Genomic DNA, 17559 nt, shown 5'->3' on the forward strand with positions numbered 1-17559 from the left:
TGTTCTAAATTATTTCACTTGCATAATTTTATTCTTTCAACAGCTCCATGTGTTAGGTGTCTCCAATCACAGATAAAGAAACTAAGGCATGGAAATTAGAAAAAATAATTTAATATAAGAGTCATGTTTATATTTTATTATCAGATGTAACTGTATCTTTGCTTGGGTGATATCTCCATAGTTCATTATAGTCATGATTATTTCTTGGTCCCCAGAGAAAATAAATTGCTCTTAAATTTGTTAGCTGGAATGAAGACTACTCAAAATTTATACTGATACTAGTATAAATATAATCACATTGTAAGTCAAATTAAAAATGGCTTTCATAACAGAATTTATAAAAGTTCTACAAACTACAAAAATTATAATTTTTGTATGCACTAATTATTCTTTGGAATTATTAAGCAGTCTTTACAATAACAAGAATATCAACATATTTCAGAATATCAATAGTTTTTAGATTACTGTCCTCAGGACAGAGGAAAATTTCATTTCTGAAGAGTTCTGAAACTCCTAGGTGAATGCTTGATAAATTAATGGCAGTAATGGTGAAGAGAGGGTTAATTAATATCTCAATTCAAATGTATTAGTGAGAAACACAAGGGACCCAGAGATATATAGGAACTAAATTACTGAATTTAGTTTAATACTAAAATATGTGGCTTTATCACTGCACCAAGTAGGCTGCCAATTTCAAATATCTGTACCACACATTTTAAAATTCTTAACTGAATGTATTTATTTACTCAATCACTAAATTACTGTTTTATAGTCTCTTATATTGCTTTTCACTAAGGGTCCCCCAAACAGTTAAATCTCATTTATCTAATGTCTAACTCAGTGCCTGACAATCAGGAATTCTATATTTATATATTTGTTGAACATTGTCTGAATTTATCCTCCTTGCTTATCATTTTATACTTCCTTTCTCTCCCAACAAAATCCCAATAAAGTAATATTATTTATTCATTCTTTACTTCAGATGTCTGTTGAGTTCTTCTACATAGTTCTTCTGGTCCAGAATTGCAGTTATTTGACCATCCCTGGAAGAAAAAGAGAAGTAATAAAAATAAAATAAATAACGATAGAAACACCACCCATCTCATCTTTTCATAAAACATGAGAAGAAAATTGGGGCACATATAGTGAACAAAATAAACATGATGTATAATAACCCTCTTCACATATCAACAAGAAGGACTTGGAAGTTTAAAAATAAAAGTCTACATTAATAAAGCCCCTGCTATAGCTTATAAATCTTTTTTTTTTAATATTTTTTTCATTGTCAATGGACCTTTGTTTTATTTATTTATATGTGGTCCTGAGAAATGAACTCATGGCCTCACCATGCTAGGCAAGCACTCTACCACAGAGCCACAACCCCAGCCCGCTTATAAATCTTAATAACTTAGAGAAGTTTCCTATCAGTGGCATTTAAGTTTAAAAAGTTTTTTTCTTACAAGTTAATACATTTTTTTCAGCTTCACTAGTATTATTCATAGCAAAAATTTTTTATTCCCCATAGGAAATGAATTAAACTTACTAATAGTATAATGTAGCTGTTCCCAAAGGCTATATATTTACCTTTAAGTGCTATTTTTTATTCAAAGCAAGTGGTAAAAAACGTTTGTAAAGGTTAAGTGCTTATTATTACAAGGGAAATAAAGTGTGGAAAAATGAGGTTCATTTAGAACCAACTAACCTATAAAAGGCACAAGTTCAAATGATATACTTTTTCTTTCTCTCTTTTGGCAGTGCAGGGGACTGAACTCAGGGCTTCCTGTGTGCTAGGCATGTGCACTACGGTAACTGCTCTAACACTGAGACACATCCCCAGCTCCTACAGATGACATAAGCTTAAACTGAAAGTCAAAGATTAAAAATATCAGACTACTTATGCTTTCAACTGCTAAATACATAAAGGATATAAGGTATACTTCTGATCTCTAATCAGTAAGTACCACAGTATTTAAATTTTTCTATTTGAAATAATATTTGCTTAATAAGAAAGTTGTAAAGTTGTACAGAGTTGCCATATACCTTTCACTCAATTCCCTCGATGTTAATATTTTATATAACCCCATGCTGCATATTTCATATTGCAAATTTTAAGCAACTGACATTGTAATTCCTTTGGTCAAAAAGATCATGTTTTCAAATATTACTTTAAGAGATGAAGAATTAGATAATTTCATAATTTTAATTTTGTTTGCCTGAACCACACAACAGAAAATTATTTAAACTAAATGGATTTAGTAGGAGGCACAAATAGTCAGATATTTTTAAAGCTATATCATCAGAAATTCTTTTGGCAAGTCAAGTCAGTTAAATCCGTATTGTTATAAACTTTAAATATGACCAAAGGGGAAAAAAATACTACAAAGGAAAAAAGAAATCTAATTTTCTTTGCACATACCCTTCACTACCTTTACTGCTGTTCCCATCCTTGAGATACATTGAAAAATCTATAACTCCAACCTACAGAGAGAATTTTCAGAATTTAATACAAATTTTGATGTTTTTTTCCAAGGCATAAAACAATGTCTTTTTGTAAGAGTAAAACAAAAAACAAACAACAATAAAATGTCTCTTTCTAGGCACTCAATATAATAAAATAGTCATGATAATCACCAGAAATTTTTAATACAAACACAATGTTTTGCTTTTTTTCCCCCTTTCCGCACTGGGTATTGAACCCAGGGCACTCTACCAATGATACTTCCCAGCCCTTAATGTTTTACTTTTAATATAATCAAGAATTGCTGTGAGTTAGAAGTATAGGATCAAGATTATATCAATAGGACTAGGAAACCAGATCATTAACTGAGACAGTCAACAGAATACTTAATGTATATAAGGTTTAAAGTTTCTTTCTCTTTTACTTATTTCAGGCATTCTGCTACTGAATTTCTATTTGCTTTTAGGGATAAGTTTTTAAAAGTTAAATTATAAAAATAATGCACATTTCCCTGTGGTGTCTATTCTTTCAAAGCTTCATTGATGCACATATCTTCATTTTTCAAGATTTGCTATTTAATTATTCAGCTTATTCAGAATATTCTAGTATAATTTTTTTAAAATCAAGATTGAGTCATATTTTGTCTTATATTTTCTCAGAGTAAAACCTAACAGAAATTAATCATAATATTTCACACAGAAGAGGTAAGAAATAATAATAGTGAAAAAGCAATTACTGGGCAATTAATATGTGCTAAGACTAAATCTAAGTGAATTATGTGTATTAATTTCTTTATTCCCCACAAAACCCCATTAATTACTCTCTCTCTCTCTCTCTCTTTTTTTGTATTGGGGATTGAACCATGGGTAGTGTCTTAGGGTCTCCCTAAATTGCTGAGCCTGGCCTTGTACTTGTGATTCTCCTGCTTCAACCTCCTGAGTCACTGGGATTGTAGGCTAACATGCCTAGCTTATTTATACTCTTAAAAAAAAAAAATCCCTACATTATATCAAGGAATCTGAGGCACCAAGAAACTAAGTACCTACATAATTTATTTAGCTAGAAAATGAGGAAGACAATTTAAAACTAAGCAAACAGTTTGGCTTTAGAGTCTTTAATCTTAAAGACCATGCTATACTGGGTTGCTTTTTTTTTTTTTTTTTGGATGATACTGGGGATTGAACCTAGGTGCACTCTACCACTGAGCTACATCCCCAGCCCTTTTTAATTCTTTATTTTGTGACAGGGTCTCACTAAATTGCCCAGGCTGGCTTTGAACTTGGGATTCTCCTGCCTCAGCCTCCTAACTTGCTGGGATCACAGGTGTGTGCCACTTTACTGGCTTTTTAATATATTTAACAGCAATTGCAGCCAAGATAATAAATTTGAAAAATATTCTAGAAGACAAAAATCTAATTTTTCATACATCAAAACTAAAGGAAATCCCATTTATGATTCTCCTCTTAGTTGATATAATCTAATTAACCCAATTCCTGAGATAACAGAACCCAAAGTGACACACTTGGTTAAATGAGTATTATTTCCATACCTGAGAGTCCAAATCTTCTCCTTTCATACAAAAATTTGCATCAATGACATTCAGACCCACCAACAGACCAGCAATTATAGCTCCTTCCTCTTCCATCATGAGGGCATTTGGTTCATAGAATTCACTGTAAGAGAAATACAGAATATTCTACTATAATAAAACCTCAAAAATCCAATGATATAATCATGAAGGAAAGAGAAAAATGCTTGCCTCATGGTTAATATGGTCATCTATGATAATAGTGACAAAGTTTTAAAAGAAGAAAGTGTTTCATAAATATTTTATTTTAGATAGCAGGTGCACGAATAGACTCTTCAGATAATAAGTGATCTGGTTGAAAAAAAGATGATCAGATGGTATTTTTATTGAAGTGAGTATTTAGATTTTTCTGATAGATTTATATTTGTGATGCATCACTGGATACTTCTGAAATCTTTTATGCATTTTAAAATTTTATTTGGTTTTATTTTTATTTTATTATTTATTTATTTATTTATTTTTTTTGAGAGAGAGAGGGAGAGAGAAGAAAAAGAGAGAGACAGAGAATTTTAATATTTATTTTTTAGTTTTCGGCAGACACAACATCTTTGTTTGTACGTGGTGCTGAAGATCGAACCCGGCCTGCACGCATGCCAGGTGAGCGTCCTACCGCTTGAGCCACATCCCCAGCCCCTTTTGCCTATTTTTATATTGCTTATATGTGTTTTCTTACTGGATTGGTAGAGTTTTAAAATACACCTTGAATATGAAACTTTTGTTGAATATATGAATTATGTATTAGAATCATCTTTCACTCTGTGAAAGATGGGCTCTTTCTTAATGTTAAAGAGTATCTTGATGAATCTAAGTTCTTCATTTTAATGTGGCCCAAATTATCCATTTTTCTTCCTTTACAAGTAGCAAAATTTTGCATCTTAAGAAAATTTTGCCTTCTTTTTCTTTTAAAAGTTTTATTGTTTTGTCTTTCCTACTTACATCTATGATCCATCTGGAATTTGGGGGCTGTTTTTAAATTTAATGATACATGTCAACTTCTTATCTTACTGAGCCTGGGCACACACTAAGGTGTCAAAGTCTTATCTGTTTTCTGGAGGTATTAAGGTTTGGAATGCCCTGCAAAAAACCATGTATGTCAGAGTAATAGAACACACATAGTATAAAACATCCATTTGGAAATACAAATATGTGAAGTGTGATAGTAAATATTAGTGAAATTGTTATGAGTCAACTATTTCTTATAAAATGAAAAATTTGTATGATTCAGTTTTATGACAGAACACATCAAGGGAAAAAGAAAGTTCAAAAAGGTCTTCATACCTGAGAAGTTCCTTCTTATTGATCAAGGCTTTCATATATTCTGAAAGTTTCTTTTGCATTAATGCCAAACGAAGCCAGGCTCTTCCTCTGCCTACTGGTGTCCTACAAGAACAGAGACAAAATGACAAAATGACTAAAAATGTAAGCAACAGAGGCAGGGGTCACTGTGGAACAGATTCACTTCATTTTCCAATGATCTCCCAGTATAATGAGCACATTGAGGTGTTCCTCATATCCTGTCTCAATACAGTCCTATACTGGGAATTCTGTGCAGAATAGTAAGATCCAGGAGTGTGTTTAGGAAAAATGCTCTTACAAAGAATTAATAACTGAATGAGGGCACTAGGATTGTAGCTTAGTATAGAGTGCTTGCTTAACATGTACAAAGCTGAGTTTAATCCCTAGTACTACCACCACCACCAAACAAACAAACAAATAGAGAGATAAATAAACAATTACTTAATGTGACTACTTCCCAGACTTACTTCTGGGAAGCCCAATTAGAAATGTTCCATCAGATTAGTATTGATAAATACTCCCAGATTTAGTATGGGTTATATAAGGACCAAACACAAATGTGAATTCAGGCAATTTAAACTTCTATCTGATTAAGATTAAACCAATCTCATATGGGAGGGTGATCACTACTCTTTTTCAAGTTCTAAGACAGGCTGTAGGTGTCAATTCCCGAGGTTCACTTGATATCCGATTTAATATTGACTTTAGAACCCCATCAAATACATTATTTCCCTAAGTCAACTCCCTAGATTGAATTTCTTGAGACTCATTGATTCTCACAAGTGTTTTTTTTTTAAAGATGTTAGGCTGTGAGTATAGCTCAGTGGTAGAGTGCTTGCCTACCAGGTGTGAAACCCTAATTTCAGTCCCCAGTATTGGGGTGGGGGGTGGAGGAGAACTTTGGTATTTTAACATGAAGCCAACCTCTTTTAGATGAATGATTATCCTTCAAGAGCACACTTTAAGAAAATTTTACATACCAGTTCTCTTACTCATAACATTATGCATTTTGTAATGTTGTAAAAATGATCATAGGTATTATTATCTTTAGTATTATTCTTCAAGAAATAAGAATGTTGTTCTTGAGAAACAGAATTCAACTTTAGACTTACTTAAGTCCTGGAAGATCTTTAACACTTGCTGTTATCTCTGCGGCTTCTGGAACAAGTTTTTCTACCAGTTCTAGAGGACCCCAGAAGGATTTATTTTGCCCAAGAAACGTCTTCTTGGCTAAGGTGACAAAAACAACGCAGTATTTTAAATGTTCTTTAAAACATAAATAGTCCCTCACTATACACCCCACTACATACCTCCTATCTATTATATGTCTTTTTCAGGAATCCAATCCTAGGCTATTAGACAATTATAAAATTATTCATGCTTTCAGAATACATAAAATTTTGTGAAAATATTCTCTACTTCCTAAAATACACAGTCATTCTTTCAGAAAGAATTTGTGACCTAGCCTCATAATACCAAAATTTAATAATTACTAAACCATCTGGTATTAGTAAAAAAAAAAAAAAAATAGTCCAATGGTAAAGACTGTTTCCCAAACTGAATATTGAGAAGGGAGAAAGTGAAGGTGAACAAGTCTAGGTTCTGCTTCAAAAACCTTAAATAGAAAGAGTAGTGAAACAAAAGTCAGGAAACCTGAATTCTAGCACCTGCTCTGTCTCTGTGTGACCTTGGGCAAGTCATGACCCATTATAGGCAGGCCTACATTGCCTGCCAATTGGATAGAACTGCTGTACTGGATTTAATTACTTATAATGGCGGTTCCAATTCTTAACATTTAATAATCTGTATTTTTTTAAGTCCTATAAGTCTTTTAAGACAACCATAGCTCTGCTCCCATACAGGTTGCACTCCAATGGATTAATTTTATTAATTCAAGTCTTACGCTTTAGCTCCTCAAAGAATACTTTCTTTTTGACTATGTAGTGCTAGGAAACAGCTGCATACACATTTACATTTTGAGGCCACAGCCCACCTTTTAAGCCATGTTTCAGACAGTGTTCCATCACCACGAAGAACTGCTGCAGGGGTGCATAATCAGAGTCTAGAGTCCTCCCCAGGTTCAGAGCTGATTCAATCAAACCCTTGATACTCAGCTTGGCCATGTTCATCAGGTTCATACGTTCATTAGCCATGAGATAATTTGGATCTGCAGCCAAAGGGGAGAGAATGAAGTTTGGTTACTGGGAATTGTAAAATCCAGTGGGATTTCACCAGGGTGATATTTGCACTGATGGTATAAAAGCAATGGTAAGTAATACTGGTGGTGACTTGTGATAAAGCAAGGAAGTGGCACCATGCTATAAAACTTATATGTTCTTCTTGGCCACGTACTTGCTGTGAAAAAAATAAGATGTTTACTGCCCTTTAGAGCATCTTTGATGAAGCAGTAAAATTTACTTTTTTTTTTTTTTAGCCTTAAGTACAGTTTTTTTATATTCTTACCATCACCCCATCTGGGCACCCATCATAGCTCACTACTGTGCTGCCTTCACACTGGTCTCTCTGCTTCCACTCTAGTTTGCCCCTCTCTCTACAGTTTCTTAAGTGTTCTAAAAATAAAGCCAATGTAGGAAAAAACAATAAAGTACTTAAACTTCGTTATTAGTATTTATACTAATCATCATTTTTTTATTTAAATGAAGCATCAACATTATTAGTATAATATGGTAATAGAACTTAACTTCTGAATTTTTAAGACTTAGAATTTAGTGTGTGGTTCTCAGAACCAAAGGTAATCTATCTGAGGAAAGTGACTAAGTACCACATTTTATCTGACAGAACTCAGAACAGTCTAGGGACTTACCACCCTCATTTATTGGTGCTCAACCTGTACAAGGCACTGTACAGGGAGAGTAAAGCTTAACTTAAGCTTACAAAGAGAGTAAAGCCTCAACTGCTCTTTCTTGACTCAATATATGATCTTGCACAAGTCACATCACATTCTATGTCTACTGAATAGCTGTAGCTGGTCCATGGGCACAGAGAGTCATCAGTGATCAAGCCAGAGTCCAGATCCCATGTGTCCAACTCCAAACCATGTGCTCTTAAGCACTATGATCTACCTTTAAATGAAATTATGACTCCAAATAATGTTTATCCTTTCCTCCTCCTGATCATTCTTTTATATGATGACCTTATTTACTTATTACTTTGCTATTACCACTTAAGTATTCTCCCTTTTTTCAGATACTGAAGCAGGCACAGAAGAGTATAGTGGTTCAAAGTCATCAAATGGCAGTATTTGAACTTAGATTTGACATGAAAGCAAATGTTCTTTCCATTATGCTACATGTATCTCAAAACATCAAATTTCTATTAAAAACTACAAAAGGCTGGGCATGTTGGCCCATACCTCTAATCCCAGCGACTCAGGAGGCTGAGGCAGGAGGATTGTGAATTCAAAGCCAGTGTCAGCAATTTAGCAAGGCCCTAAGCAACTTAGCAAGATCTTGTCTCAAAAATGCCTGGGGATATGGCTCAGTGGTTGAGTGCCTCTGGGTTCAATCCCTGACTCCCTAAAACAAAACAAAACAAACAGACAAAACAACAATTACAAAATCCCTCACCCCAAACAACATCTAAAAAAAGGCCCAGAGGTCTATGAAACACTCCATTTTTTCTTAGGAAAACTAAAGTACTAATTAAACCATGTGCTTTCATAACACAGATAATGCAGTTAATATAAAACTATTTTATGAAAATTATCCCAAATAATTTTGTTCACACAATGTTTTCATTTATATCTGCTTTCACAGTTAAATGAGCAGAGTCAAATTCTAATCTAATTTTCTCCGTTAAGTTTAAGGGCGTCCACATTTATAGTTCCAACTACACAAATTTTGGTATGTTTAGTATTTTCTCAGGTAATATACATATTTTTTAAATATACTTTAGTTGTCAATGGACCTTTATTTTATTTCTTTATATGCGGTGCTGAGGATGGAACCCAGTGCCTCACACATGCTAGGCAAGCGCTCTACCACTGAGCCACAACCCCAGCCCTTCAGGTAATATTTTTAGAGAAATACTTTATATGAAAGTAAAAATTTATCCATATTCCAATTAATTATTTCTCACATATCAACAAATGTTTTAGGACTATGGTTCAAATGCAGCTCTCTTGGGTCATGGTAGATCAACTTGTCAAGGATACAGGAAGGAACTGGTGGTGTAGCTTGGCAGTAGAGTGTCTGCTTAGCACGCACAAGACTGTGAGCTTGAGCCTCAGCACAAAAACATACAACAAAAAGGTAGAATAAGCTCATAGTGAAATATACACAAAACTATTTTCTGAAAGACATCCATTAAGAATAACTTTGTCAAATATTAATTTCTACTTATTACCAGCACTTTTGTGTATTACTATGTTTCAGACTTTCTCTAATCACTGGGTGTATGGGCATGAATGTTTGTGGAGAACTGGACTCCCCACTTAACCCCTCACAATAGGTGGCAGGGAAACTGCTGTTGGACTGGGATAACTGCCTGCCTATAAGGCTACACTCGCTGTGCTTCAAGCCTGTAGACCTTTAATTCACAAACTAATTAACAAAATTTAACAATGCCACTAGTGGCAGTTTACAACCCTGCTTCTAGTCCTCATGAGAATTAGTCCCATGGGGAGAGCCAGATTTGAAGTTAATATCATGCTGTGAGAGGTTTTTGCAGAAGTACTCACACCAACCCATCTACACTGTCTCATTTTGTTTCTCTTGTAATCAGTAGCAAAAATGTTGAACATGTGGTTTGGGATTGGGTTGAACAGGCTATAGAAAGATTAGTGCCACCATTCTTTATTAAACTCTACCTTCAACCTTGGTATGACTGACATTTTGATGTAGGAAATTATTTTTCATGGGGGGCATGTTTTTTACTTCAAATCTAGCTTTCCCCATGGGACTAATTCTCACTAGATTAGAAGCAGGCTGTAAACTGTGACAAGCAGCAAGTCACAGTAAGTTTCACAGTAGTTCAGGCCTCTACCCACTAGATGTCAGTAGAATCCTTCAGTTATGACAACCAAATCTGTCTTCAAATATTACCAAACGCCCCCTGGGAGACAAAAAAAAAAAAAAAAAAATGGAGGCCCCCCTCCTGCTGAGAACTGCCAGTTTAAACAAACAAAAGTCAAACAAGAACCAGGTAATATGACTACTAGACATAAGAGCTTAAAAGGAATATACTTCTCATAGTTAATTAACATAGAAGTTACAATAAGTATTATTTAATGCTTATTAACATTTTGTGTTAGACAGTAAATAATAATATGATCAGTAATAAATAATTTTTAATTATGTCTCCTAGTTAGTAAATTACTGAAAGTAACTACTAAACTTTTTCTGTTTTGTTACTTGTCTTAAATTGTATTTGAGTATAAAATAACTCTGCAGAACTCATCTGTGCTATAAAAAGGGCTGTAATGACTTGAAAGCACAGAGGGAAAGCACAGGTAAAGTTTTGTTGTGAATTTGGATGTTGGTTATTTGAGAGTGTTGAGTATGTAAAATTTTATTGAGTATGTGAAAGATTACATACGTGGTCTTCTTATGTATTTTGTGCTTTACAAAAAGTTAAAAAAAGATTTGTCACATGGTATAGGACAGAATGATTTTTTTAAGAAACGCATAATTTTTTGGTTGGGTTGTAGTTCAGTCACAGAACACTAGCCAAGCATGTGTAAGGCCCAGGGTTTGATCCTCAGCTGTACAAAAAAAGAAAAAAAAAGTATAATTTTTCACAGTGTTATTAGTCCTATTTTTTCTATAAGAATAATAACAAAAATTTTAAAATTTCACAGTGCTAACATTTAACACTGTTATTCCAATGCTGAACTTTCTTTTAATTACTTTTTAATTAATAGTGAACATCTATTGTGCTTAGACATGGCTTAATGCTAGGAACATAGAGGTTAACAGGCCTAGTGTCCTGCCATCAAAGTGCTTACTTTTCTCTTTTTCAAACTTGGCTAATAAAAATTTCTGGAGAACAGGAGGGGGCAGTGTATAGTGAACACTAGAAAATTTCAGGATAAACATTATCATCTTTAACGGTGATCAGTTTTATTCCAGGAAAAATAATTTTACATGTCTTTATATTAAATAAAATATGCCTATTTATAGAATTGAATGTAAGTTTTCCATATTTTTAAGGCAAATATAGTAGAAAATGACATCATTTTAGGGTTTCAGGCAGGCTGCAACTATAATATCATTTTCTCTACATTTGAGTGTACTTCCAACTTTGAGAAGCACTGCAAAATCACTACAAATAGAAATCCTATACATAGGATGCTATGGGAATATATACAGATGAAGAGCATCTGACCTGATTCTCTATTTTTCCTTCAAATTTAAGAGGCAGATATGTGTCCATACATTTTTAGAGGATCACACTTTTAAGTTCATCTTAAAGGACAAAAATAAATTAGGTTAGGAAGGGATAGGAGTAGAGATGTTGAGGGAACAGGATAGAAGGAACAGACTGGGTAAATAGAAATATGAAAGAACATGGCATACTCAGAAAAACATGCCAGGAGTTACGATTCACATTAAGTGTTGAGAATGACACAAGACCGAGACAGGATTGATTGCTAAGGACATTATTTAAGGAGTATGTTTTTTACCTTAAACTCAGTGAAGATTTTAACGTAAGGTGTGATGTCACAAAATTTGAATTTTTGAGACGTCATTTTAGCATTCTTGTTGAAGATGAATTGAAAAGGAGCCTGAACTCTAAAGTTGGGGAGTAAGAAAGGGACTACTACAATAGTTAAGCAGAGTAATAAAAGATGAAACTACAATAGAGGATGCTGTATAGAGAAGAGGGATATAGATTTGAGAGGCATTCTGGGGTAAAATGTCATGATTTCAAGACTCCATGACCATTTGCACATGTAGGAAAAGGCAGAACTTGAAGAATGGGAAATAATCTCTACATTTCAAGTTTTGGTGATTAGATGGATGCTGGTACAAATCACATTGGTAGGGAATACAGTTAGAATAATAAGCTAAAATGAGCTAGGAGCAGTGGTGCATGTCTGTAATCCCAGTGGTCTGGGAGGCTGAGACAAGAGGATTGTAAATTCAAGCCTGCATCAGCAACTCAGCAAGGTTCTAAGCAACTCAGCAAGACCCTGTCTCAAAATAAAAAATAAAAAGGGATAGGGATGTGGCTCAGTGGTTAAGCACCCCTGGGTTAAATCCCTCATACTTAAAAAAAAAAAAAAAGAATAATAGGCTACATTGATTGGTTTTCCAATCAAAGTTCTTTCAAGATCATGTGACTACTGCATCTTTTTGAACTGCAAATTTCCATATAATTAGAGTCACACAACTCATTTAGTTAATAGTGATGACAAAGTTGAGTCCAAAGTCACATGACTAAGAATGATGGTGAATCACACTGTTCTGAAAACCACTCATCTGACCAAGACCTCATTTCATCTCCTAGTGCAATGACTAATGCTCATACACAGTCTTCAAACGTTTTATAAATAACTGAAGGAAAAGTAAGGTATATTTAATGTTATGCTAGTATTCAGTATGTTACATTACACCCAGTTCCTGGTCAAGTGGGAATAATTTATGAAGCGTGATAGCAGTTATTCCTCAGAATTTCTGATTATTTGTCAGATCAAAGCTTTATCTTATATAAGAAACAAAACAGTTGTTATTCAGGCTTTTCAATAATACCTGGGAGTTATTATATGAAATTAAAATCACTAACAGAAAAATACACAGAGGAAAACTTACCCTATATGTTGGGAATAACTAAAGATCAATAATTCCTAAGTAAATCTATTTTGAATTTTTGCTACAATTGTTTTAGAATGTAAGTGGGCATAAATGAGTTGTCATTAATTGTGAAAGATGTAACTGAAAGTACTAAAAAAATTAATTAAAAAATAATTAGTTTGATTACATTTATTTGTATGAGAACCTTTATCAATTCTCATTTACTAAAAATGTTAGAGTCTTAGGACCTTTAGATTATCTATATATTTATATTCATATCTATCTTTTCTGCTTAATGCTATTTAAGATATTGTTATGTACTTCTACTTAATAGATATAAAGAGAAAATTTGTTTAAGTAACACTTTCTCTGGGTTGAAACCTGTTAAAGGAGCTAGTTAAGGGCTAGGATGTAGCCCAGTGGTAGAGGGCTCTGGGTTCAATCCTCAGTACTGCAAACAAAACAAAACAAAAACACAGACCAAGTCAGGATCATTGCTGGAATATATCAGTAATTTAAAGAATTAACATCAGTCCTTCACAAGTCTTCCAAAATATAGAAGAAGCAACTTGCCAATTCATTCTATAAGACTAGGATTTCTTTGAGATCCCAAACAAACAAGAACATAAGAAAATTACAATACTCTTTATGACTATAGATGCAAAAATCCTCAACAAAATACTGACAAACCAAATCTGGCAATATACAAAAAAGATTATGTAGCAAGACTACGTGGGATTTGTACTAGAATGCAAGGTTGGTACAACATATAAAAATCAATGTAATATGCTAAACTAATGGAATAAAGAACAAACAGTATTTGAATTGTGATATTTCAATAGGGTAAAAGGGCAAAGCACTTTTTTTTGGGCGGGGGACTGGTATGGGGAGAGTGAACCTTGGGGCTATCACTTAGCTACACACCCAACCCTTTTCATTTTCAATTTTTAAATTTTGAGACAGGGTCTTGCTAAATTGCCCAGGCTAACCATGAATTTGTGATACCTTAATCTCCAGAGTAGCTGGGATTACAGGCATGAGCCACCATGCTCAGTTCAGACAAAACATTTGATATATCCAACATCCTTTAATAATATACTCAACAAACTGGGAAGAAAAGAGGCCTTCCTTAACCTGGTAAAAGGCATCCATGAAAAAGTAATACAAAAGACTGAAGTCTTTCCCAAAGTTTAGAAACAAAGATTTCTGTTCCCACTACTTCTAATCAACCCTATACAGGAGGGTCTAGCTAGGGCAGTTAGACATGAAAACAAACAAAGGCATCCAGGCTGGAAAGAAAGAAGTAAAATCATTTGTAGTTGACATAATATTGTATGTTAAAAGAAATTTCCAAAAGAATCTACACACACAAATTGGGCATGGTGGCATACTCCTGTAATCCCAGAGACTTGGGATACTGAGGCAGTACAAAAGAAGTTTGAGGCTAGCCTCTTGGCAATACATCATCTAAAAAGAGAAAGAAAAAACGCTGGGGATATTCCTGTAGAGGACCTCTGAGTTCTATCCCCAGTATGCGGTGCCAGGGAGGGGATCTCCACACACACAGAAAAAGTATTAGCTAATAAAAGAGTTTGGCAAGGTTGAAGGGTACAAGATCGATACACAAAACTGAATTGTATAGCAATCTCCTCTTCTCTGAGGTTTTGTTTTCTGAAGGATGTCAACTGTGGTCTGAAAATATTAAATGGAAAACTCCAGAAATAAACAATTTGTAAGTTTTAAATAATATACTGACTTTTCTGAGTCATGTGATGAAATCTTGTGCTACTGCCTCAAGTAACCCTCATCTTACTTAAGAATGGTCCCAAAGTGCAGAATAGTGTTGTTGGCTATTTGTATATGCCAAAGAGAAGCTATAAAGATCTTTACATGAAAAAGTGAAAAGTTCTCAACAAGTAAAAAAAGAAAAAGAAAAATTGAAAAAATTGTATGCTAAGATATACAATACAATAAAACTTTTGAGGCAACCATATTCACCTACTTTTATTAGAGTATATTTTTATTACTGTTCTATTTTATTGTTATTAATCTCATTATAAATTCCATTTATTATAGCAGCAAAAAGAACAAATACTTACAAATAAATTTAACAAAAGAGATGCAAGTTTTATACACTGAAAATGATGAAATCTTGTGGAATAAAATTTAAAAAGATCAAAATAAATATACTTCCTATGTTCATAAATCAGAAGACTTAATATTGCTAAGATGACAGTACTCCTCAAACTGATGTACAGATTCAAGGCAATCCCTGTCAAACTCCCAGATGTATTTTTGCAGAAATTGATAAACTTGTCATAAAGTACATGTGGAAATGCAAGGGACCCAGAATAGCCAGTCTTGAAAAATAAGAATAACATTGGATGACACATTTCCTGATTTCAAAACTTACTACTAAGCAACAGTAATCAAGATGATGTGGAACTGTCATTAAGTACAGACACATAGATTAATGGAATATTCAGAGTCCAGAAACAATCTCTACTATAGTTTTTTTTTTAAAGGAAAAAAACATGTTAGTGAGGAAGTAGAGAAATTAAAATCCTTGTACATTGCTGGTAGAAATGAAAATGGTATAGCTGTTTGGAAAATAGACTGGCAGTCCTCCAAAAAGTTAAACATAAAGGTTACCATTTGATCTAACAATTCTACTCCTAGATATAGTCCTAATGTGAAACATAAAACTTCGCATACTGCTATTCAAAATATAATTTCTCCTAATTAGCCCCAAAGTAGAAACAAGTCCAGTGTCCACCAATAGATAAATGGATAGACAAAATGTTGTGTATTCATACAATAGAATATTATTCGGTCATAAAAGGAATGAAGTTATGATACATGTTACAACATGGATGAATAATGAAAACCTGCTAAATGAAAGAAGTCAGACACAAAGGCCAAATATTTTATGATTTTGTTCATATGAAATGTCCAGAATAGGCAGATCTATAGAGATAGAACATAGATTAGTGGTTGTCAGAGGCTTGAGAGGAAGTAGAAATAAAAAGTGGCTACTAATATGTATGGGATTTCTTTATAGGGTGATGAAAATATTCTAGGATTAGAGAGTGGTGACAGAAGCACACAATTTTGTGACTAACAACCAGTGACCTGTACACTATAAAGTGGTAGTCTTTATAGTACATATATAAGAGACTTAATAATGCATATCCTACATGGAGTTTGATTCAGATAAGCCAACAGGAAGACATTACTTGAGACAATCAACAGATTTTGAAAATGGGCTGAGTATTAGATATTTTTAAGAATTACTGCTAATTTTATTAGATGTGGTACTTAAGTATTTACAGATGATAAGATGTAAAGTTTGCAGTTTAAAATGTTCCATAAACAAAGCTGTGGAAACAGAGTGAGACCGGCAAATATTGACAATTACTGAAGCTAGGTTATAGAGATAGAGAATCCATCATACTATTTTTTTCTATTTTATACACTTTAAAGAGTTTCACAACTAAAAGTAAAAAGGAAATTCTGCCTTATCTTGCTTCAGGTCATGGTTTAATTGCTAGCCTCCAGTAATAAACTAGTACTGTTTTCTTGTTATCTTCAAACAAAATAAAAAAAAAGCCCATTCAACTGGATTTAGCATTGAGTGAGCTTATTTGGTGACTTATTTTCCAAAACCATTCTTTTGTACATCTTGGCTAGATATACATTTCTTTAATCTTTAGTAGATGTTCTTTCATAATCCAAGCTTGTATTAGCATTCCCTATGAAATCATACTGATTTCTTCATTGGGCTGCTATATCATAATATAATCAATTTTACTTTTGGAGAGTTTTCCAAACTTCTTCAGGTATCTTTACCTGATGAATTCCATGCCAAAAAACACCACCTAGAAATATCTCTGGAAACACGTTGGGACAATAGTCTGACTTCTTTTTTGATACAACATAAGACATTTAGGTGGGAAATACAAAGAGTTCCCCGTTTATTCAGTTTATTCCATACAAGTAATTTAAACAGATGTTAGAGGGCATCACTGTGACCTAGAACAATTAAATATCTGATGTAGAACAATCAGATCTGTCTCTCTCATATTCCTTGAGGGATGTTGGAAAAAATTCCTCATTCCTCTGTGCCTCGCTTGTAAAATGCTGGGGGAGACAATGCCTCTTGGACCTCTTGTGTTCCTACATGTCTTTACTGGTTTATATCAAGCCTAAAAGGCCCTGATACCTGGGCTCTGTCTTAGGGCTATTTATGTAGCTGATAATTACAAGAGATGAAACTTTCCTATTGTTTCCTACAAAAGCATTGGAACTATTGTAAGTTTGGAACAGGGATTCAATGTAGTTAAAATTACTAGGGATGATTTATCTGAGAGACTTATGTAAAATGAATTTTGGGGAAGAGGATCAAATGGCTTGCCATGAAGAACTGAAGTAATTGGAAAGGGTCGAATTGAGAAAATCTGTTA

The 17559-nt window shown here is 33.7% G+C and overlaps 1 protein-coding gene across 10 annotated transcripts in view; it reads right to left on the reverse strand.

Annotated features, from left to right (window-relative positions):
• The window catches only part of Rufy3 (RUN and FYVE domain containing 3), a 76545-nt gene that overhangs the window by 22310 nt on the left and 36676 nt on the right, over positions 1 to 17559 (reverse strand). For all 10 annotated transcript variants that reach the window (XM_026402571.2, XM_026402573.2, XM_026402569.2 and 7 more), the window contains 6 exons: positions 7336 to 7509; positions 6455 to 6572; positions 5325 to 5426; positions 4008 to 4131; positions 2417 to 2478; positions 978 to 1043 (listed from right to left, as the gene is read on the reverse strand). In XM_026402571.2, the coding sequence (XP_026258356.1) occupies positions 978 to 1043; positions 2417 to 2478; positions 4008 to 4131; positions 5325 to 5426; positions 6455 to 6572; positions 7336 to 7509 (646 nt within the window). The remainder of the gene's footprint in view (positions 1 to 977; positions 1044 to 2416; positions 2479 to 4007; positions 4132 to 5324; positions 5427 to 6454; positions 6573 to 7335; positions 7510 to 17559) is intronic.

This window comes from Urocitellus parryii, chromosome 10 (genome assembly GCF_045843805.1).
Source record: "Urocitellus parryii isolate mUroPar1 chromosome 10, mUroPar1.hap1, whole genome shotgun sequence".
NCBI lineage: Eukaryota > Metazoa > Chordata > Mammalia > Rodentia > Sciuridae > Urocitellus > Urocitellus parryii.